The sequence below is a fragment of the Xiphophorus couchianus genome, chromosome 8, assembly GCF_001444195.1.
Source record: "Xiphophorus couchianus chromosome 8, X_couchianus-1.0, whole genome shotgun sequence".
Classification (NCBI taxonomy): Eukaryota; Metazoa; Chordata; class Actinopteri; order Cyprinodontiformes; family Poeciliidae; genus Xiphophorus; species Xiphophorus couchianus.
This window is the reverse complement of record NC_040235.1, coordinates 12,023,813-12,046,485: the sequence shown is the minus strand read 5'-3', so window position 1 is coordinate 12,046,485 and position 22,673 is coordinate 12,023,813. Positions and strand designations below refer to the sequence as shown.

Here is a 22,673-nt window from a genome sequence, read left to right as displayed (position 1 = left end):
GATCTGGTAACAGGAACATAACTAAACTTGCCTAAACCCAGATCCTATCAGTTCCAGTAGCATTACAACTTTTCGCCTTATCATTAAATCCATCCATTATTTATACTTGCTTAGCCTGGACCGATCATCAGTCCATCACAAGGCAACAGAGTTATACTGGACAAACAGCCAGGCACACACACAGACACCTAATGGCAATTTAGAGAGACCAATTAATCTCACAGTCATGTTTTTTGGACCATGAGAGGAATTAGGAGTGCCCAGAGAAAACCCACTCTGGGGGACTCTGGGGGAGAACATGTAAGCTCCCTGCAGAAAGACTTGAGGCAGGATTTCAAACCCAGAAACTTCTTCCTGCAAGGAAAAGATGCTAACAGCTGCAACACTGTGCAGCCCATAAGCAGTACAGCTGTTGCAGATGAATAATCTGAAGCATTTGAGGTTTCATTTGGAATTTATTATTGAATAGAAAGCTTTCTCTACAAGACATCATCTAATCACAAGAAGATCAATAACCCAACCAATTCCATCATCTTTGGTTTGTCCAGTTTCTCGTGATTCTTTCAGCATCTGCTGTTTTGCTGTGCAGTTTGCACAAGAAGTTAAAGTAGCTATCCTTTAGATCACATAGTCATAGTAAAAAGTACATTTAAATGGAAAAGAAAAATTCCAGATGTTGTGTTTAACAGCCAAGAAACTTAGGCTTCACAGTATCTTGGCATTTGTTTAAAGACAGGGCCACTAAGCTTTCTACAAATTACTCAGTTTTTACTTACATAAAGAAAAGAGAGGGTTAAAGATTTATGGAGATTACATTGCAGAAGTGCTGCAGTTGAGAATAAATCCTCATGGGCATCGAGGAGAGGTGAGAGTCTGATGCCCTGTGGACTGCATTACAATTTTCTCTCCTGATGTAGGACTTCTAAATCTGAAATAAAACATGTAGGGTTGCTTTTTATTGCACTTTTTTTTATACATAACCCATCTATGAATATGCAAAAATAAGATTAGTAATGTCTTTTTTGCATGCCTGTTGGAGAGTGATTAATGGGATAAATTAAATTCACCAATAGCTTAACCTAATGGACTTTTAGTGCAAGCTTGTGTTAAAGTTGTAAAGAATTTCTAAAGCACCTTTAAACTCCCTGCATGTACTGACAAACAACTAACTGATTAATTGGCTGGATAACCAGCATGTGCTAAGCATGCCAGAGTTTCCTAAGCCCTCATTGCTAATTCAAATCTATTACATTTCATCTGAATACTTTGCCAATTCCAAATTTGAGCTATTCATATTTTGTCTTGATATAAATTCTAACTCTCTATTTTATCTTCCTCTAATTGGCAATGGATCCTATTTATGCTTATAGTGTTTTTGCAGAGACTATAATCTTATTGAATCATCTTTAATCTTTTTTATCAGCTATTTTTCTACTATCTTTACATCTAAAGTTTCAAACAACTGTTGATTTTAGATTAATATTTTTGCTGTAAAGCACTTTGCACGTTGTGTAGACATGACTGCATCTATCAGTTCTACAGACAGATGCATCCTGTCTGTTTCTGCTTGAAACACACAGGATGCAAACCAACACATAAAAACAATGCTTATCCTTGCTGTTTTTACTGTAAATGTGGGTCAGACACTGGAAGACCTTTCTAGTTGCTCACAGAAACTAACAACCATAACTCCACGCTCTGAGACTTAGACAACTTTGAAGCATCTGTTGACCTAAGATTGATTCAACAACAGTGGGATTTATCAGCTAGGCTTTATACAATTGAAAACAGTGAAAATAAATAAAATGGAGAAAAACTGGGAATTTTCTTTAATAAACTAGAGGAAGTAAAATCCTTCTTTTAAAACTGTGTTGTTGTTTTTTTTTTGTTTTTTTTTGCAACAAATGTACACTGACAATAAAAACACATTTTAGTCTAGATGTTTGGATTTCCACTGCAGGAGTTTTAGGAAAAAAGAACTAAGAAAAAAAAAGACTGTCAATTCTGTGCTGTTTATATTATACACTGCTCAAAAAAATAAAGGGAACACTTAAACAGGTGTTTAACACTTAAATTGTTCCCTTTATTTTTTTGAGCAGTATATTTTTGGTGATGACATCACAAAATATATACACATGCATTTGCATAATTGCCTGTACTATGGGGGAAAAAATGAAAGAAATATTGGCTGTTTTTCCTCAAAGTTATGCGAAAAAAGTGTCTACACATGAACATAGCTGTAACTCTTATGATGTGAGTAATGATATTCATTGGGTTTGGAACGTTGAGATTGCAATCTATTATATCCAGCAGACTGTGTTTTTACACTAGGAACACCTTGAATTAAAGATAAAAATTCAATGTGTTTATTTCCTTTATTTAAGATATAAATGTATAAAAGCTTTATACATTTATTTCCTCTTAAATGTATACAACTTTATTTCAGTCTTTTGTTCATGCTTTGCTACATTTCACCAGAGAGCTGCTACATTGTCCTTTCTCTCTGACCTTCCTTTGATTCTCTTGAACGATCTTCCTCCTCTTGTGCACATTATTCTTTTACATTTCATTCAGTTTCCGATGAAATCAAAAATGTTTTTATTGTTTAATCTTTCATCTCTTTCTTTTGTTCTTTATGTATTACAATTTTTTTATGTAACTTTATTATTGTCGGCATGTAGGCATAAAATTCAGATCAGGTGTTCTTAATAAACCAAATGATTTAGACATACAAAGAAGTAAATTAAAAAAGTGCTTACCTTGACTTATGTGTAATCAAGTGGAATTGCACAGGTAAAAAACCTTGAATATAATCCTTTAGCAGTGGCAGCTTTGAGAAATCTCCTGAGAAACTCTTTTCATGCTTTGTGAAGGTGTGATTTTGGCCCTTTCTTTTATACAAACTGTCTTAAAATCTTGAATGTCAAGGGCCTCCTGTGTAAATGTTTGATTTGATTAATTTTGGGAGATTGATTGGAACATTCAAAAAGTTTTAGTTTTTTTATTTGCATCCACTTCAGAGTTTCCATGGCTTTAGGTGTGGGATCACTGCTGTGCTGAAAAAATCATCCTTGTTTCATCTTTATATTTTTATGAAGAATGTATCTTCATGTCTTCATCTTTTTTCTTTGGTTGCCAAGCCAGTGGCATTAGCTCAAAGAGGGCTCTCACTATGATGCTCCTACCTCCAAACTTCAATGTTAATTTGGAATTGATGTGCAAGTAGTGACCGGACATTACAGTTGAGTGCATTAGTCATTGTTTAAATGAAGACAAATTGTCCTGCAAATTTCATGTTTCGTAGAGCTCTCTGGGAATTTTCTATAGTTTTTGAAAACCTTTTTGTTGTTTTTTGACTCATTTGTCTGAAATCTTTCAAGGAGCAACTGGTTGCGCTTGACTTAGGGTGAAATTATGTTCCCACCTCCAGATTTTGGCCAACAGGCACTAACTAGAACATCCAGAAGTACAGAGATACGGCAGTGATCAGTGTCATTCACATAAATAAACAAGAAGGTTCCAAAATGTCCTGGGAGAACATTTTGCTTTTGCTTAATATGACATGCTTCTTGTGCAATACCTTATCATCAAATTAAGTAAGTAATCGATGCTGATAGAATGCAGGATTGCTGTTTAAATACAGATAGGTTTAACTGGTTTCTTGGCTTTCTAAGACTTTTTGCAATTTATTTTTTATGTATTCAATGCCAAATCCCTGTCATTCCCCTTCTTTCACACAGAAGTTAAGGTATAATTTGCATAAGTATATGGTGTAATTCTCATGTCATTACCACAATATATTTACTAAATAAAACACACACATTAGTGCTTATTACCTCCTCTTTATATATGCAACATATAAAGAGGCTTTGAACTATTGTGTCTTTCTTGCTTCATCTTCTAATGGAAGTTTTACTTCCTCTCACAGAATCGTCTTCATTTTCAAATGGCAATGCGGACGGTAGCGGCCCCGCCATCCCAGCTCCTCTACTATCTGCTAATGATGAACGGATGGTGGGACTTCAGCATTGTCCTCTGTCAGGAGTGGAAAATAAACGACTTCCTCGTCCTCATCAAGAACAACAGCCGCTTCCACTTGGGCACGCTGGTCAACTTGACAAAAACAACATTGCCGCCCCTTCCGTCTTCACCATCATCCTCGGCAGAGGCAACCACCACCCCTCTGGGAGTAGAGGTGCTGCACCCATCATATTCATCACCAACTGTATTGTCTTATTCATCAAATTCTACTTCGAAATCAGACCAGCAGCAGGGTCTCATGAGGCAGCTGGAGGCCTTGAGAGAACATTCCTCCACACGGGGAGTGGTGACGTTTGGGTGCGACATTCGGGAAGTTCGCCGATTATGGACGCTGGCGACTCGAATGACCCTCCCGGAGTTTCACTGGGTTTTGGGGGACAGCCAAAATGTGGCTGAGCTTAGAACAGATGGGTTACCGCTGGGGCTACTTGCACATGGCATGATGGGATCCCCTTCTTTGGATCATTATGTTCAGGACTCGCTGGAGTTTGTAGCACGAGCCGTGGGCAGTGCAGCCCAGGAGAATCCAGCCATGGCGCTTATACCTGGAACTACAAACTGTATGGATGCACAACAGAGTAATGGCAGCTCAGGGGAATTCTTGGCAAGGTAGGAAATTACAGCATGCAACAACCACAAATTTGTGTGCTTTTTTTTCTGTTACTGATCTGCTAATTTCCCTGCAGCTTCATAACATTATTGTTGCAACAGCATGACAAAGTCGTTCTGCATGGAAGAAACAATAACATCAGAAGGCAAAGATTTGTCAAGCTAATTTCCTCTGTTACTAAGAATAATTTATACTGCTTTTCCTCTTTTCAACTACTTCAATTGTATATTTGTGCATGTAATCATATATATAATTTCTACACTCTTTGGTTGGCCCTGTCTCTAAATAATATATCGCATGAAATTAGCTACATAAATGAATGTAAAGCAACTCTCATTCAGGCCATGAATGTCACATCAATGCTCAGCCTTTTAGTATTGAGGCCGAGTATTGAATCATTCTAAGGTACAACATGCTTGAATTTTTCATGGGTTTTTTTGTACTCCAAACTTAGTCAAGCAATCCTAAGCAAGTTATACCTTAACTTCATTCTTTTTCTTAGCCGTATTCAAGGTCGTAGTATGTTTCTGGCAGCACATTCAAACACTCTTCTTGACAGATCTGTTGGAATTAATTTAATTTGGTTACTTTCCTGGAGGGACCTGACTTCTCAAATCTTTAGTATTTCTGAGGCAAGGAAGCTAAAGCTTGGGTGCAAATGGGTCTTCCAAATGGACAGTGACCTAAAGCGTAGTGCCAAACTGGTTAAAAAGTGGCTTAAGATTGAAAGAGTCAATGTTTTGGATCACAAAGCCCTGATCTCAATCAAACTTAATTTATTTAAGATGAAGATGCGTATGCGAGCAAGGTGGCCTACAAACATGGCTCGGTTTCACCAGTTCTGTAAGGAGAAATGGACCAACATTACTGCTAACTATTGTGATGTGCATAACCAAAATGTTTAACCTAAGTCATGCAGTTTAAGATGTCATGTCAGACATTGTAAAAAAAAAAACTAGATCTGTCTTTTGAGATAGTGTCAACTGCATGTACTCAGTTTAGCAAGGATTTTTTTTTGGGGGGGGGGGGTGAAAATATCAGAATTGGGCCATGCAGATATGATTTCCAATATGGGGAAAAGTTGATTTGGGTTGCATTTGCCTCCTATGTGAACACAGCCATTGACTACTTGTTTTTCCAAAGTTTCAACCACCTTGTTGTCTGTTTGAAGTTAAGTTGAATTTAGTCCTTTTTTTATTGTTATTTCACCCAATGTTTGTAACACACTACCACCACAGGCATTGAGAGAGTCACAGGACTGTTTTGTTCCTACAGGGGATCTGAAACACATGTCAAAACAGGTTGTAGAATGAGTGAAACGGGCTGACATTTAGCTTGAGGAAAGCACTGACCTCAACTGCAGAAAAACATTTGGAGTCAAGATTAGAAGTTGAAAAGTGCTTAGTGTGCCTGGAAAGTAACAGATTCTGCCATGATGAGACATCATATTTAAGCAGAATTAAGACACAAACCTGCTGATGGCTACAAAGAGAATGTGTTTGAGCACGGCTTCATTTGTATTTGTTTGTGTAATGTAAAACCTGTGTGGCTGAAAGAAAACACAGAGTATATTAAAAATTGAGGAGCTAGATCTTTTTAACATTGCTTACAGTTCCTTGCTTTGTCATTTTTCCATTTTTACATCAAAACTCAAGATTAAGTTGAGTCTTATGCTCATAATGTGTTTATGTTTACTTCTGACAAGCAGTGGACACAATTATTTAGATCACTATTACTCAATGAGCCAGGGGAGATTGTTTGGAAGACTCTTTGCTTTGTTTAATCATTATTTAGGCTTTGATTTTACATATCCCTGGTGCTCAGCAGAAATGTTTTATCCTTTTGGAAACCTGCCAATGACCCTGCAAAGGCAGAGGATTTACCTGATGAGGTTTAGATTCATATGAGGGATTCTGGGTCTAGAATAACCCCTTATGCAACAGATCTGTGCACCATCTTATGATTAGAATGTGAGAACGGATTTATTATGAATGACAACCTGGTTTACTTTTACCAGCTGCTTGACTACAAATAACACTTTTTGCATGTTTGCGAACAGCAATAGCAAAACATGTTTTTCCTCTTTTCACTGCAGTTAGTATTAGCTTTTCACTTGTCTCTTTTTTTCTTTTCCTCCATTCATTGTCAGCATTTCTTCTCTTGGCAAAGTACTGACATAATGCGCAGCATCCATTTAGGAATTATTTTTCCCAAACATTTAGATGGGTCAGTAGCTTCTAATGGCCCGAGGAAGAGTGAATCTAATGAATAAGCAGAGTTTGTGGCAAAAGTCAGACTGTATTTTGGAAGTAATTTTGACTTGGCGCGCTTCAGGGCAATTGGATATTAAGACCAAGGCGAAGTGCAGAGTTATATTAAAGCTTAATATAATTGTATATTTGTTATTTATATCATAACCTCTTCTTTCATCTTGGAATCCTTTATGTTCTGTTACATTTGCACTCTTTAATGGGACCATAAACACAAATAGTGTTATTAAACTGGCTGTCTTGTAAAGAGACATCAACAAGCAACTCATTCACACCTTAATCACTCAACACTTTAGAGGAACAAAATTGTGGATTAGAAACCATTACTACACTACACTATCGGCGATTAACTTGTTGATTCAGAGCTTGATCACCACTCTAGATACTTTGGAGCATAAAATTCTCCAAACATGCTTAAATATTATTTTGTCAATTATAAGACTGACAAAGTTTGTTGTAGATGTACATTTTTCTCTGAAAAAGACTGACTCAGACTCGGTCAAAACAAATTCTGCCGTTGGATCGTTCCTCTATAGGAAAAACTGAGCCTTGTGCTAAAACACTGGTGCTGTAAGATAGAACACTTTACTACTAAACTTATCTAGTTTTATTTCCAATGTCCTTTTGATCATTTCCTCACAACTTCATTACATTTTATTAACCTCAAATCTTCATGAATTGTTTTGCAATATACTGAGACTAATGTTCAATAAACTAGAAAAGGTTTCTGTCACAATATCTAAGACTGTTTGAGTTTTAAGTAATTGCTGTGTTGGAGTATTTTGTTTATCTTTTTCCCCATCAGTCAGTAGACTTACTACCAATCCAGTAATCCTTCCTTCTAATATGTTTATTCATACCACAAAGTTTTTTTTGCTATTTTGTCACTTCTTCTTGTCATTCCTTATTTATCCACAGCTTTTTATGGCCTTCATTGTTTCATGTTCATACCAGTGGCCTGTTTTGGACATCCATAGGCCCAGTTCTTTATAGCTCATTAGCAAAAAATCGGTGGGGGAGGGAATTGTTTTCCTCAGAATGTTTTCTTAATCTTCTAAACCTTAACTTGACCTCCACTCTGACTGATAACAGGTTTTTCTTAATTACTCTTTAAGCTGAGGACAAAAAAATGGAACTGCTAACTTTTTTCTTTATAGCAGCTGCTTATATGTGCCTTAGATTTCTATTATTAAGACCCGGTTTTGGGATCATAATGTTGCATTTAGTTTTACACTTGCAGTACTTTTGTCTTGTCTAATTAAAAGGTAATAAATACATCTATTAAGATACTAAAATATACTTATAGCTTAAGTAATATTGCAATCTTTTATCATAATTCTTAACTTTTGCATAATTATAACAAATCCACCCAAATTATATTTATGCGTTATATTTATACCTGTGGTATTTATTGATATGGATAAAATGACTTTCAGCTAGTCTCATGTCTGTGAAGGGGTCATTTAAGGTTAGCCAAAGGACAAACAGCTAAATTTACCTGGATGTCTATCCCTGGACTCATATCAGCTTTGGATAATGTCAAGAGCAAGATTGCAAATATGAACAGCTGATACGTGCTCTTTCATTTAATCTGATAAGAATACTGCTTGTCCGTCTCCTATTTAAGGTTTTCCAGGCACAGCAGCTTTCCAGGCTCCCAGTTAGGCAAAATCCAGCACTTCTGAAAGTCTTTATGCATACATTCATAATGTCTTTTGTTATTCTGCAATATAAAAAAATTTTCAGGTGGCTTTGAGGTGGCTGTGGATCAGAGGGTAGAGTAGTTGTCTTGCAATCATAAAGTTAAAAGTTTTTTTTTTGTTTTTTTCCAGATCTCTTGTGTCATGTCAATCTGCCTACACATCTATAAATGTGTGTGTTTTTAAGTGCAACTGGGTGAAAATGGCTTATGTACAAACTATTTTGAGTTGTCAAGATGACATGAAAATGAAAACATTTAGTCCAATTACAATATTTAGTTTAGATTGTGTTTAATCTTTTTTTAAATAACGTCAATGTTTCCAGATTTCAAGGTTTCATATGGTCTTGTTCAAGGGTTTACCTTACATAGAATTTGTTACACTATTAAACTGAATGTTGCTTAATAAATTTACAACTTTCATCTCATTATTGCACAGCAGTTGCTTGGCTTTTAGTCATCATTTTGTATTTAAATTTTTCTCTCTTAATTATGAGCGCAGACAACTCTTAAATAGTTTTTGCAAATAACACCATCTTGAACATCCTTGGCATATGCACATCACATCATTTGCTGTTGTGTATTTAAACCTGCAGGCATTAGTAGTTTGAGACTGTTCAGATGCTGGGGATTTTGTTGGATGAGCTCACTGCATCAGGTGCTTTGTGAACGACCTAACCTGGAGGGATGAGTTGTCATCAGCACAGCGTTGAAAGCAAAAACCAAGTGACAGATGAGCAGCAGTGAGGCTCTGTCTGTCACCAGCCTAGACGTTCAAACCCTCGGGGGAATCTATTGCATGATTATTATGGACTTATGGTTGCAGCAGGGTTGCTGGCCAAGCCATCAAGTGGTCAAAAGGGGAAAAAGCTGATGACAAATGTGGGCAGGTGTTTTTCATCAGAAAAAAAGCGTGATATCATAGGGGATTTGGGTTCCAATTGAATTCTAATGTAGCTTTAAAACATGTGAGTGAACAAGAAAGAGTTTGAATATAATTAAATTGCAGCAAATAGTTATGACTTTGATTTTAAAAACAAAGAACTAATGCAAAACCTGCAAAAAATGGTACTGATACATACTTTGGAATCCAGCAAGCTACAGCAAATTCAGTACCATGGAAACTACATAGATAAACCTTTTTAACATGCATCATGCCTCAGTCATATAGCTAAAGGATGAATGTACTGCACTATAAGAATTTCACAGTATATTATATGGATAGTGTCTTACAAACCAGAACATCACATTAGACCAATCAAAATGGATATTTTAAGCTCAAATATCAGGCTTCTGAAAGCATTGTGTCTTTGTCTTTTTTAACCAAGAAAGCATTGATTGAGATTAAATCTCTTAGTGGTTTTCTGGGAAAGTAGAAAGCAGAACAAATTGAGTCAGGACAAGTCACAGCAATGAAAGACAACATTGTTATCTAATTCAATTGGGGAAACATTTATAGCATGAATTCTCTGTTTCCAAGTCATTAAGAAGTCCTTAATATTTTTTTGGGTGACCATGCAACCATTTCCAGTTATTCAGTCATTTGAATGCCCTTTTACTAAACACTGGGCAGACATTTTGCACTGAAAACAAGAGGACATCTGGAGACCAAAGACAGTAAAACCTAAACGTTTTGATGAGTATAGGTCTGATAATACGAAGAACCTCATTCAGTTGTTTCAATCAAAAACTTCCAAAATTATTTTCACCCTCTTTTGTGAGATATATGCTGTACACTCCAACTGAAACAGAAATCAGTCATGAGAGAAAAAGCAACAAAGTGGCACACTGTTAAATTAAAACCTTGTTGAAGTCATTCGCAGCATTCATTGTTCTTCATTGCGAGTCTATCTCCATGTCTTCTTATTTTGTAATATTAGTTTGCTTGACCTTCCAAAAGTTCTCCCAATCTAAGCTGGTGTCTCTCATCCACATCCCTTCTCAACACCACCCTTTTTTCCAGACACAGTTCTCTACTCTGGATTTGCCATTGCAACACTTTGATTTTTTCCGGTGAAGTTATTCTTTTGTTGAACTGGATGTACTCTTGGACTAAAAAATAAAATCTTTCTTCATCTGTAGCTTTCTAGCAGATACCTGCTATTTATTTCAGACATGATTAGAAATTGGAACTGTGACAACTGAACCCACCTTGACAAAACCCCCAGCTCCACCTGAAGGAAGGTATAATTACAGTGTTGTGTTCAGGACACTCTGCTCAGTTAACTATTTTTGTATTTTATTTTTTGGCAACACGTTAGGAATATCTTCATTAGCACTAGATCATAAAAATGTTTTAGTGCCTATGAAAAGTATTCATCTGCTTGGTGTTGTTGCGCAACACCCCCCCCCTCCTTTCTGTCTCTACTCTCTCACTCTCGTACTTCCTCTTCTGAGAGGGGAGATGTGCTACCAGCTCTCCGTCTAACGGGTACGTTGAGTTTCCTAAATCTGCTGGGATTTACCCTGTCCAGAACTGAAGTAAACTCTGTTTAAGCTGGTTTCGAGAAACGATTCGCCTGGTTATCTGACGGCCTACATCCAGGTGTCCCACCCTTCTTCCCCCTGTGAATTAGCCAGACTGAGCAGCCTACAGCCAACTAGTTTCACAGAGCACACCTGTTAACGGTCGCTCGTTCTCTATTTTGCAACTTGCATTTGTTATTGAACCAGGTAGGTTTTAGTGACTCGGGCGAGTCCCAAGGATGAGGTTTTAAATATGGGCTACCAGCAACCTAAAAACATTTTCCACCTCTTCCTCTCCAGAATCAAACATCACAGCTATTTTACAACCATCAAAGAACTTTAAGGTGACTCATTAACTGAATGTCCACAACATCTTTAGATTTTCTTTATGCTAAATATTTTATTAGTAAGGCATTTTTGCAAGGGTCAGTACAGCTTAATTCAGTAGCAGAAATAATCAAATAAGTAAAATCAATCATCTAGTCTATCTTTCCCTACTGCTGATACTGAGAACTAAAAAAGGGAACCTTTGAGAGAGACGGACGGAGTTTGGCGCCTCGAACCCCAGACCTGGCTTGATGATGAAGAAGGTGTGGCAGCAGGAGGAAGATGTTGATCGGCGAAGGCCAGGATCTCCGCAGGTCTGATGAGCCTCCTCTCCGCATGGATGCTGAGGTCACACAGGACTTGGTGCTGGCAGGAAAAAAGGCACCAGTTCTTCTTCCTTGTCTTTGTCTTCATCTTTGTCTTTGGGGTCTGAACCCAGCTGATGAGAGAAGTGCGATTCGAAGCCACAGATTGTGGGCCAGACGGGTTGGTCTCCATGTGCAGGACAGTCTCCGGCTCCGTGGCCCCGGCTCTTCTTCAGCTGCAGAGTTCTTTGTCCATCTCGATCTTGGCTCGAAGCTGCCCGGAGGATCCAACGAACGGTTCCTCTTTTGCACCCACCTTATATAGGGTTCATCTGTCTGCTTAGACAGATGATCTCATATCCGTCACTGTCTTAAGAGACATCATGTCATGATGTCTGTGCCAATGTCTCAGGGCTGCTCAACCTCCTGTTTCCATATAAGGTGCTGATCATCTCTGCTCTCCTGTTAGTTCCCCTGTTTCCCTTCCTGTCACCTTTCACCTACCATCTACCTCCAACATATCAGTGATGTTTAATTGCAGTTTTACAACCTTTTACACCATTTCAAGTTCAATGTCAAAATCACATTTATATCACATTTATTTTCTTTAGCTTCTCTGATTTAGCATTCATTTATAATTTTATAACCATAACTTATTAATTATTCTTATTATAATCTTAATGTGAGTTATTACAGATGTTTTCTGAAAAGAAACCAAGAATAATCTATTATTCTAATTATTTGATACCAAAGTTACATTTGCTTGTTTTTCTTATAAGTGTTCTCACAAATATAAGTGTAAGTATTATTACAAGTAAATCAATATTAATATAAGTATTTTACTTTGAATCTTATCAAATTACTCAAAATGTTTAGATTTAATTCTTTAAAACTTTCATGCTTTAAAATAGTCTCAGCTATTTTTATAAATCTGCAGGCTGGAAACTTCCTCTTTTTCCAGGAAACCTGCTTTTCCTGTTTAATGACTCTCTCTGACTGACTATGATTTCTTATGATTAGATAGAAAAAAGTAGAATTAAAGCAAAGTTTGCATGAGACAAAAACAACACACAACTAGATTTATTTTATTGACACTTAAGTCTACTGTTGGGCCTTGATGTCACTTGAGTGATTCATTTTAAAGATAACTTTATTTATTATTACTGTTAAACTAACTTTATTGACACTTAAGTCTACTGTTGGGCCCTGATGTCACTTGAGTGATTAATTTTAAAGATAACTTTATTTATTATTACTGTTAAACTAAAATCTCCAGCATGGGGAAGTGGGATGAGCTCGGATTTTCTTGACACCCCCTCCACGAGGTCAGACCTTTCACATGCTGGGAGTCCATCACCCTCCTGCAGTTCGCCGTCCTCATCCCCTAGAAAGAGAAGAAGTTCGTCTGGGATGTGAAGATGCAGATTCTTCATCCTCAGTTTTCACAGAGGGCTCAGTGTAGTCATCAAAACTCCACTTCTCTTGACATTGGTCTTTTCCCCTTTGCACTTTTTCAAATCATGGTCGACAAAATTAGGATTTATTTATTTTGACAAAAAGAATTACAAAAAAATTTTTAATGTCCAAATGAAGAGTTATCAAAATAATACTAATGAAATAAAAGACGTACTATAAAATAATTTTTTTAATGAATATAAAAACAGCCAAAGATGACTGTTAACAGGCACCGTTCAGGTATGGCATGTACTTATAAAAAAAGAAAACTTGCAAGAATGAGACAGTTTGGCATTAGGCTCATCACCGTGACAGTTGCAAGGTAAGTCTGGATGTGGAGAGATATTTAATTGCAGAATGATTGTGACTTACTTGTCAGAGAAGGTTGAAAACTCAGCTGTGGAATATAAATAGTCGCTACCTGTCAAATTTTGGGTAAAAAAACCCATTGTTTTTCTGTGTGTTAAAAATCCTGTCTTATTGCCATATTTAGTACGTCTTACTCTAGCTCATATTTTTTAGGCTGCATAAGGCGTGCAGTACAACTACTTGACAGTTATGCTACTTGTCGCTTCGTAAAAGCTGGATATTGGCAGTTTAGTTGAAGTGTTGCAGAATAATACATGCATGCATTCTCCACATTAGCTTTAGATAAAAATATTAACATGCTTCTGTTACAGCTTTTTGCACTGTACAACTTTTTACTGAGAGGGGCTGTAAATGTGTAGCTGTATTCAGTTGCTACCCAACCCTTTCTTATGGTCGATAACCTAAGGCATGTCTATAGATAAACCAATAGAACGTGCTGACACAAGAATGAATGATAAATGATGCATAATATAACCGAGCTTCATTGATGTTTCTCATTACAGAAAATGAAGCGTAATTTATCTGGGGGGTTTTTTTCACCACATATGAACAAGAGTACTTTACAGTTTGACAGTCCTCATATTGGGTTGAGTCTTATTTTATAGTAACTAAGTTTGGTAACAGAATTGAGTTACTTTCTAAAGTAGTGGCAAACTACTTTGCCACACTTTGCTTAAACTACTTTTAAGTAGTTTGTGTGGCAGTTCTCTGAACTGAACAGTCTGGACTTAAGGTATCTGTAGAAGATGTAAGAAGGCTTTTTCAGCATCACAGGACCAGAGAAGCTACAGAACCTCCCCAACTTTTGTGCTTGTTTGTCACACTTAGGGGTTTCAGTGCATCTAACCAATTTAAATAATTACCATTGTTGTTTGTTGACCTCTGCTCGTGTTTTGACTTGCAATCATGTTTGTTTTAGAAAAGAAACTTCATATTTCCCATAAACACACAGGTCTCCCAAAATAAAACTAAGTCTAAAATCTGAGTGGAGCAAATGTTCGCTTTGCAAGACATAATAAGAGATAAAATGAAAAAAAATATGTCAAAAGACAAACTGTATTAAGGTTATGATTATATCCAGTCAAACCTTTTCTGGTTCTATAGTACAGCTATGTGATGAACCAAATGTTTACACATCCCTCAGAAAATCCAATACCAACATCACAAGAAACATCTCTGCTTGTTCCACATTACGACTTTAATTTGTGCAATGGGAATATTTCTAGTTTTTCTCATAAATATCTTTAATGCTTGACATGTTTGTTTAGCATGAATAATTAATGCGTACCAAAATGAAACAACTGCAAACAACGTTGGAGAAATGACTCGTGATGGCGGAACTGATAAACTATAAGGATTTTATTTGACATGCTGAATGGTTACTGTAGCCAACTTCCTGTGTTTCTTTAATTCCCATTCATCATTTCATTTGCTTCCTCAAGCTTTAGAGAAAGATCAAGGCACTATTATTATGCAGATAAACTCTTCATCTTAGAGAACACCCACCCATCCCCTTTTCTCACCACCATCACCCTCCCCTGTATCACTGCAGTGCTTTCACTGAGCACTCTGAGAGCTGCGCCTTTTGTCATTCACTCACTTGGTCCTGTGGGGAAATTTTTTCAAGCCACATCACTTAACATTATGTGAAGATAATAAATCAGAAGGGACAGCTGACAATTCTCAACACAAATTTCACTGCAATGAAATGATTTACAGGAATTCAGAGTTACTGCAGCATTTTTTTCTTTCAGTAATCTGTGCAAGTCTGCTCAGAAACTAGCATGCTGTTTTTATTGATGTTTCGTAACTGAAGGATGCATTTGATCAGTTTCTGTTTAAATAATTTTCCCACTATTGTATTAATCCATAAAATACAATGTAATCTTTAACAAGCTTCTGATATAATTCTAGTATCATTTGCTATTAGATCACTGCTGCTGTCAGAATTGGAGGAGCTCATTAGAAAAAAGTTAACTAGGGGTGAGACGGTACACATACTGTATAGAGAATATCAGCTGCTCAGCCCTGTCGCTGTATCAATGAATACCTGAGCACATGCAGAACATTCTGTGATAGAGCAAATTTAAAAGGTGTCACCAAAACAAAACAGAAAAATCCTAGTCATCACTAAACTCTATTGTTTGGGAATATTAAAAGGGTGGTAATCTGTATTTTGCAGGCACCGAGTGTCATTTTGTTGCACAATCAAGTAATTATGCTACTTTCAGAAAAGAAAATACAAAAAAAACGTATAAAATGGCAGCGTCACAGTCAATGATTAGGAAGATGAATTAGTCGAGATATACAAATGGCATCAAAAAGAGATACATCTCAAAAATTTCTGGCTTGTGAATATTACTGTTTATGTGCTTAAAAACACATTTATAAATATTAAGTAGTTCATTTCCTTGTCAGTTGTGTACAGTTTTCCATTTCAGGTATTATATTTTACACACTGATAAATATGTCGGTCTGTCTCTATCTCTCTCTCTCTATATATATATATCTATATATAGATATCGATATCTCTATATATATATATATCTCTATATATATATATATGCTGTATATATATATATATATATATATATATATATATATATATATATAGATGTTTTATTTTTTGCTGATAACATTTTCATGCTATTTTGCGTTGAACTGAGCACGTTTATTCAATTCAACACTGAGTGAGTGTTATTACATGCAGAGCTCATACATGAAATTATGTCTCGTCATAAAAGTTATGAAGCTACAGTAGAAAATTATTGCATTTATTATCACAGTATCTAATACTGACCTCCTTCGAGCTCAACTGGAATATTTCTCTGTCTAATTTTCAAGGTTATTTTGGACTTTATTTATCTAATATCGGTCACCAACCTTATCCATTCAAGGATTCTCCAGGCAAAACAGCCAAATTTTCTGTAATCCAAAATCTTATGTATTAACGTTCTACTACGGTTGTGCTAAAACTGGTTTTCACTTTTAGTCTGTTGATCTCTCTGATCATTCAAGAAGCTGTGTCTATCTATCACCAATAGCTTACAGCCAACTTTAATGTGTCTAACTATCCCGTAATAGTTCTCTATTGAAATGTTTTTCAGGACGCAAACACCTCAAGCTCTTCCAAAATACCAAAACCTAGATTACAAACATATGCCATTATTATCTGTTGCTCTGTCAACAAAACAAAAGCAGTGTGTATATATATATATATATATATACCTGCACAGAAGATACGGTAGGCATGGTTTAGTTGTGTGAATTCAAAAGCTTGCAGTTTGAAGATTTGACCAGGTTTGCTGTTGATTGGAAGCTTAATCCTGATGGGCAGGAAAGCAAGGTAGCAGCTCAGGGAAGGTAAAGTAAGCAGCAGGGTGCTGTGTTGGCAGAGAATGGCCAGGCTGCCTGAAACAGGAAACCACAGTGCCAGGGCCAGTCTGATGGCAAGTTGGAGGAAGAAGTTGGGGGCATGGTGCAGAGCGAGACGAGAAGGGAGATTTGGCTGGTAAGGTGCTGCTGGATAAGCCTTGCTAGATCAGGCAGTTAACAAAACGTTCTTGCATTTCTAACTAAATAGGTGAAAAAAAATTCACTGCAAGGTGAAGAGACTTGAGTTGATGTAGAATATGTTTGGAATAGTCGACAAGTCCCACAAATTCGACCGGAAAGAGTGAGACAAATTGCCACATCCATACAGGTACACACACTCACATGCCAACTCCTGCAAAGATCACAAATAGAGGACCAAAACAACCAGCTGGGAGAACGTAGACAGAAACAATAGCGACAAAACAAAGGGCTGGGCCATTACTGTGACAATTATGTTTTGTAATAAGCTGCCAGGCTCTGAAAAGGATCACATTTTTGTTCTTTCATCAAAATCTTTTTTATGTTGGAGTAGCAAATTCAATGATACTATAATAAACCATACACATCTAACCCTCCAAATATGTAGTCTTATTGAAAACATGGGTTTATTTATTTCAGGCAGAGGTATAGAAAACAGGCCTCTCATTTATGATTAGCAATCCCTGAATGTGTCAGCTAAAATGACAAATGTCCTTGGCATATTTCTGCAGCTGACTCATAGCAAAAATACATCTGCTCGAAAGGCTCCTTATACGTCAGACAACTATAATGATCCTGTGTTTAAGAACTGCATGTCCTGGGCAAAATGTCAGCAGAGTCACTCAACTTGATACTTGGAGAAAACATAACAAATATGTTAAAATACTGACTTCATGTTAAAATATGATGTCTGTCCTACAAATGACAGTTTGCAGACATACTAGAAGTGAGATGTGTGCTTTATTATTGATGTTTATAGGTTAAAACATTCAACACCTGAAGACTCTGAGCCAAAGTTTATTGAGGTTCAAAACTGATCCCAAAATCTGATTTTAAATATCTGGTACATAATGAATCTTTCCAGATGTTTAAATGTACTATTTTTCCCCTAAGTAAATTTAATGATTTAGAATTTTAAAATATACCTTTGGCTGAGTTTCTAAAAGCATTTATGTTTATTTTTTATAAACCTAAAACTGTTTAGTCTGTGTTTAGAGAATTGTATAATTTAAAAAGTTAAAGTAAGCAAAATGTGTATAGTGAAATTATCTGTGAGAAAAAAAAAGTGTTAATCAGTGTGATTTTTTTCTGCAGTTTCAGGAGGCTGAATATTTTTCTTACCATTTAGATATTTATCTGAAACAATAAAAGTATTTTAGAAATGTTGCTTCGAAGAAGAGTATTTTCCCACTTAATGACTATTTCATCATGTCTCAATTTAGGTTTTTATTTCCCGGTTCTAGAAAGTCTAAACCTTTGTATTCATTGAAAAATATATTATAGTGTACAAACAGATTGTCATAAGTCAAGACTTTCAAAGCTTATTTGACCTTTAATATGTTTATCCAGTACAATTGAATGAATAAAAAAATCACATTTATTCCCATTTACAAAAAAAAAGTAAGAGCAGACTGAAAACCAAAGGTTCAACATCCTCGTTGGATATGTACAGACACCCTTCAATAAACAGACACGACTTTTTTGATTAATTTTCATGTTTTAGTCTTTTTGTCTGGGGGTGTGTTGAAATATGACATGTTAACTTAATTCACCTTGACAAAAATACAGCTCCAGTTGAAGAAAAGGAACCCCAGAGAATGATGCTGCCACCACCATATTTCACTGTGGCCTAAATTGTAGCTTTTTCTCACTATAATACATGCCAATACTAAAGTTTTAGAAGATTTTTGTCAGGATGATTTCATTATATATTCATATATATATATTTTTATCTTGGCATGTAGCGAGTATAGGAGGTTATTGTCGCATGTAGAAATGCAACACAAGGCCTGTTTAGAAATCCTTGGTGTTCCTTTAGTGTCATCATCAGCCTCTTTGGAGCCTCCTGTTGGACTCTTCCACCAGTTTCTAGTATCCAAGTTAAATAAACTTTATATAACATGTAATGTAGATGATCAATAAGTGGATTCTTTCCTTAAAATTCTCTAAAAATATATATATATATATATATATATATATAGGCACTGCAAATTTCACTATACCAGAGATGATCTACGTTTACATAAGTTCTGTTAGAGGGAATCCCAACCAATCAAAGATAGGGGCATTACGTTGATCTGCCAGCCTGATGGCCTGTAAAGATAGAAAATGCTGTTGGATAAATGTCTTCTCAGAGGTGTTTGTTCCTGAGCCAGTGTAAGTAAAACAGTTTGCTTCAGGCAAGATTGGTTTAAGAAAAGACATTGCGCTTGGCAGATGCTTATGTGTGACTAGAAGAGGAGCAGCAATTCTTTTCCCCCCATAATTCTGGTGTCAGGAGAAAGCAGTTTTGATGCTTTTCTGAAGCGTGTAATATGGGAATGTTCTACTTTTCTCTTGCTCATTAAAGAATAGTAACATGAGTTAGAATATGTTTAGGTGACATATGAGGCCAGAACATGTGGGGCATGACATTGATTTAAGGTTGCTGCGCAAACGATGATTCAGTCAGGCGTCATACTCCAGCTTAGAATCCCACCAGGACTCCTCTGCTTTAAATGTCATCGCTTTACAATTTTACTGGCTAGAACTGAATCATGTAAGAATGTGTGGTTAGGGAATAGGTGGATAAACATCCTTCTTAGCAGTGATGGCCTATGTGAGCAGAAACAACATGGAATGACCCCTAAACAAACTCCAACAACATAAAACCATAAAAATGATAATCGCATTGCACCCTAAAGAATTAATCTCAGAGGAGTGACACAAGAAATGGCACAATAATGAGCTCAAATCCCTTTGGACTATTTCAGTTTCAGCAGCTCAGCGGAAATCCCATCCTTATAAAACCCAACTCCAGCGAGGAGCGGCTCAGTGAATGTGGCCTGGACTCTGTGAAGGAGAGTCATGGTTCCAGAGACGCTGTAGAACGACAGAGTACCTGCTCTGTGGTCCAGGTACACTCCTACTCTGGAGGAAACAGGACCCGAAACTGGAGTTTTTATTCTGTTGTGCCAAAACGTGTAACCGTTTCTGTCGCAATACAAAGACCAAGATTTGTAGTTAGATCGAAACTCACAATCATCTAAGTTCCCTGCTCTGCTGATTGACTTGTATGAAGCCACAATGTCAACTCGCCTCCCTTTCCACTCTACCTCCCAGTAGCAGCGACCAGTCAAACTCTCTCTGCTCAAGATCTGGAGCCAGCTGGTGAATCGGTCTGGATGATCAGAGTAAAGCTGCTTCTGTTTCAGTACCGTTGCTTTTCTGTTCCCATCAGATAATAACAAATGGCTGTTTGCCGTGTTTGGATTCAGAGTGATTTCTTGCGAATATTTTAAGAATCCAGCTCTAGTCTTTGGTTCTGGTTCTGACAGTAAAACGTCCACTTCAGCGACTGCATCTGAGATGTCTGTCCATGTGTCTCTCAGGATGTCCTGTAGTTTATCTCTGAGCTCTGACACAGTAGTTGTCACATCCTCAAAGTACCTCAGAGGACGGATTTTGATGCTGGATGAGTGTGTCGCATCACTGGGTATTGGCAGTGAGGGGTAGTTGAGTAGAAACCGGCTGTGATCTGAGTTTGAGAGCTTCTCCAGCTCAGTGTCTTTCTTCTTCAGCTGAGTGATCTCACACTCCAGCTTCTCCTGAAACTCTCTGACTCGACTTACTTCGCTTTCCTGTTGGGATCTGATCTGCTGCTGCACATCTGCGCTTCTTTTCCAGGCGAGACGGATCAGCTCGGTGAAGATCTTCTCACTGTCCTCCACTGCTTTATCAGCTGAAGCGTTGATGGCTTCCACCTCCTGCCGAAGCAGCTTCACTTCTTTCTCCCGATCCCAGATTCCCTTCTGAATTTGCTGTCGTCTCACCAGAAGCTTCTTCTGCTTCCCAGACATTTCTGCTGCAGCTGATCCTTTTTTATGGTCTTTATTTTCATCTGTCAAGCAGAGAAAGCAGGTCCACTGCTGATCAGGGTGACCGGACATCTCCATCGCCTCACCATGATGAGGGCAGATGCTCTCCTGGAGCTTCTTGGAAGGGTCCACCAACTTGTGCTTCTGTAAAGGTGGAGCGTCATAGTGAGGTTGGAGGTGATTCTCGCAGTAAGATGCGGGGCAGGTTAAACAAAACTTAACAGCCTTCAACTTCCTTTGTGTGCAAACATCACAAGCCACATCTCCTGGTCTGGCGTAGCAGTGGTCATCCGGTTCAGCTCGGAGTCCAGTTTTCTTGAGATCCTCCACTAAATCTGCTAAGATTGTGCTTTTCTTCAAAACAGGCTTCCTTTTGAAAGACTCCCTGCACTGGGGGCAGCTGTAGATTTTCCTATGATCCTCTTCATCCCAGTGGGTTCCAATGCAACTCATGCAGTAGCTGTGTCCGCAGGGTATGGTCACCGGATCCTTCAGCAGATCCAAACAGATGGAACAAGAATATTTGTCCTCGTCTAGCTGAAGTCCTTGCTGTGCCATTGTCCCGTCTCAGTAGCAGAGACTAAGTTTTGACTTCCTATGAGCAAGAATTGGTTTGGACTCTGATCTAAAAACTTGTTGCTGCAGTTAATCTCAGTGGTTACACCCATCATGCTGCTTGTAGATCTGAATAGGAGGAAACAAAGTGTTACGCAAACATGTCTGGGCTGGTTTTGTTCAACCAGGAAAGAGAGGGAGGAGGTGGCAAACCAAGCATTGTGTCTCTTGTCATTTTAAAACTTTGTAAATGTTTTGTCAGTTTGACGTGGTAAATCAATAACACTCCATCTGAGTTGCATAAGTTTTAAGGTCAGAGGGCACTAACTTGCAGACCACAGTTTGGATCCAATCTGGAAACTGGCCAATGACTGCAGTTTAATTGAGCACTTCTATTTAAAGATACACAGGCATTAACATAATTACACAGACTCATAAATATGACTTCCTGTTGGGCTTTATTTTTTTCTATCATGTTGTAAAGAAAAAAAATAAATGTATATAGTAAATATTACAGAACCTTACTTTGACAAATCCAGACTATTCCTCTCATAAACTTTATATTTTGTACTATAAAGTTGCATCTGCAGAACTAAACAGAAAGATGGAAAAAATAATGTAGCAGTTCAAGCTAAAGCAAAGGAAGGTGTGACATTTACCAAAGAACTCAATCTCACACCAGTCAATGTCAAGCTAATTTTCTTAAACTTTTATTTTTATTTACAAATAAACCAGTGTAGAGAGCTTTATTTTTTTTTTTAAAAGTTGCACAATGTACTATGCTAGTCAGAGGAGGTTTGTATATTCTCATCGCATGAATATCATCAACTTTGATTATAAACAAACATATTGCAAAAGTTTGAGTTTATTGCAGATTTTGGCTGCAGAGAAACCAGACAGTTTTATAGCATTAACAATGTCCTGCTATAATTCTAGAGGAATATTCGTTCCCACTTCTTATTAGACGTGGTAAAGCTCATTTAAATTGGGTTTATTTTCTGCCACATCATCTGCATTTTTAAAAGATTCAAGGTTGGGGCTATTCAAAAACTTAATGCTACCTTAGTCCTTCCAATCTAAAGCACCTGCTGTGATGTGTTGGTGATCATGCTTCTTTTTCTCAAACTTGTAATCTTCTAGTTGTTG

The 22,673-nt window shown here is 37.2% G+C and overlaps 2 protein-coding genes across 2 annotated transcripts in view; one reads left to right on the top strand and one right to left on the bottom strand.

Annotated features, from left to right (window-relative positions):
- Positions 1 to 22,673, top strand: part of grin3a (glutamate receptor, ionotropic, N-methyl-D-aspartate 3A) — a 52,736-nt gene that overhangs the window by 6,030 nt on the left and 24,033 nt on the right. Inside the window, exon 2 of the mRNA XM_028026210.1 lies at positions 3,929 to 4,650. Coding sequence (XP_027882011.1) covers positions 3,929 to 4,650 — 722 coding nt within the window. The remainder of the gene's footprint in view (positions 1 to 3,928; positions 4,651 to 22,673) is intronic.
- Positions 18,429 to 21,617, bottom strand: LOC114150032 (tripartite motif-containing protein 16-like). The gene has a single exon (XM_028026211.1). The coding sequence runs from the start codon at positions 21,528 to 21,530 to the stop codon at positions 19,860 to 19,862; it is 1,671 nt and encodes a 556-aa protein (XP_027882012.1). The 5' UTR covers positions 21,531 to 21,617; the 3' UTR covers positions 18,429 to 19,859.

Bases quoted from the DNA above. Each gene is read 5' to 3' on its own strand.
- LOC114150032 (XM_028026211.1), bottom strand. From the start codon at position 21,530: ATGGCACAGCAAGGACTTCAGCTAGACGAGGACAAATATTCTTGTTCC.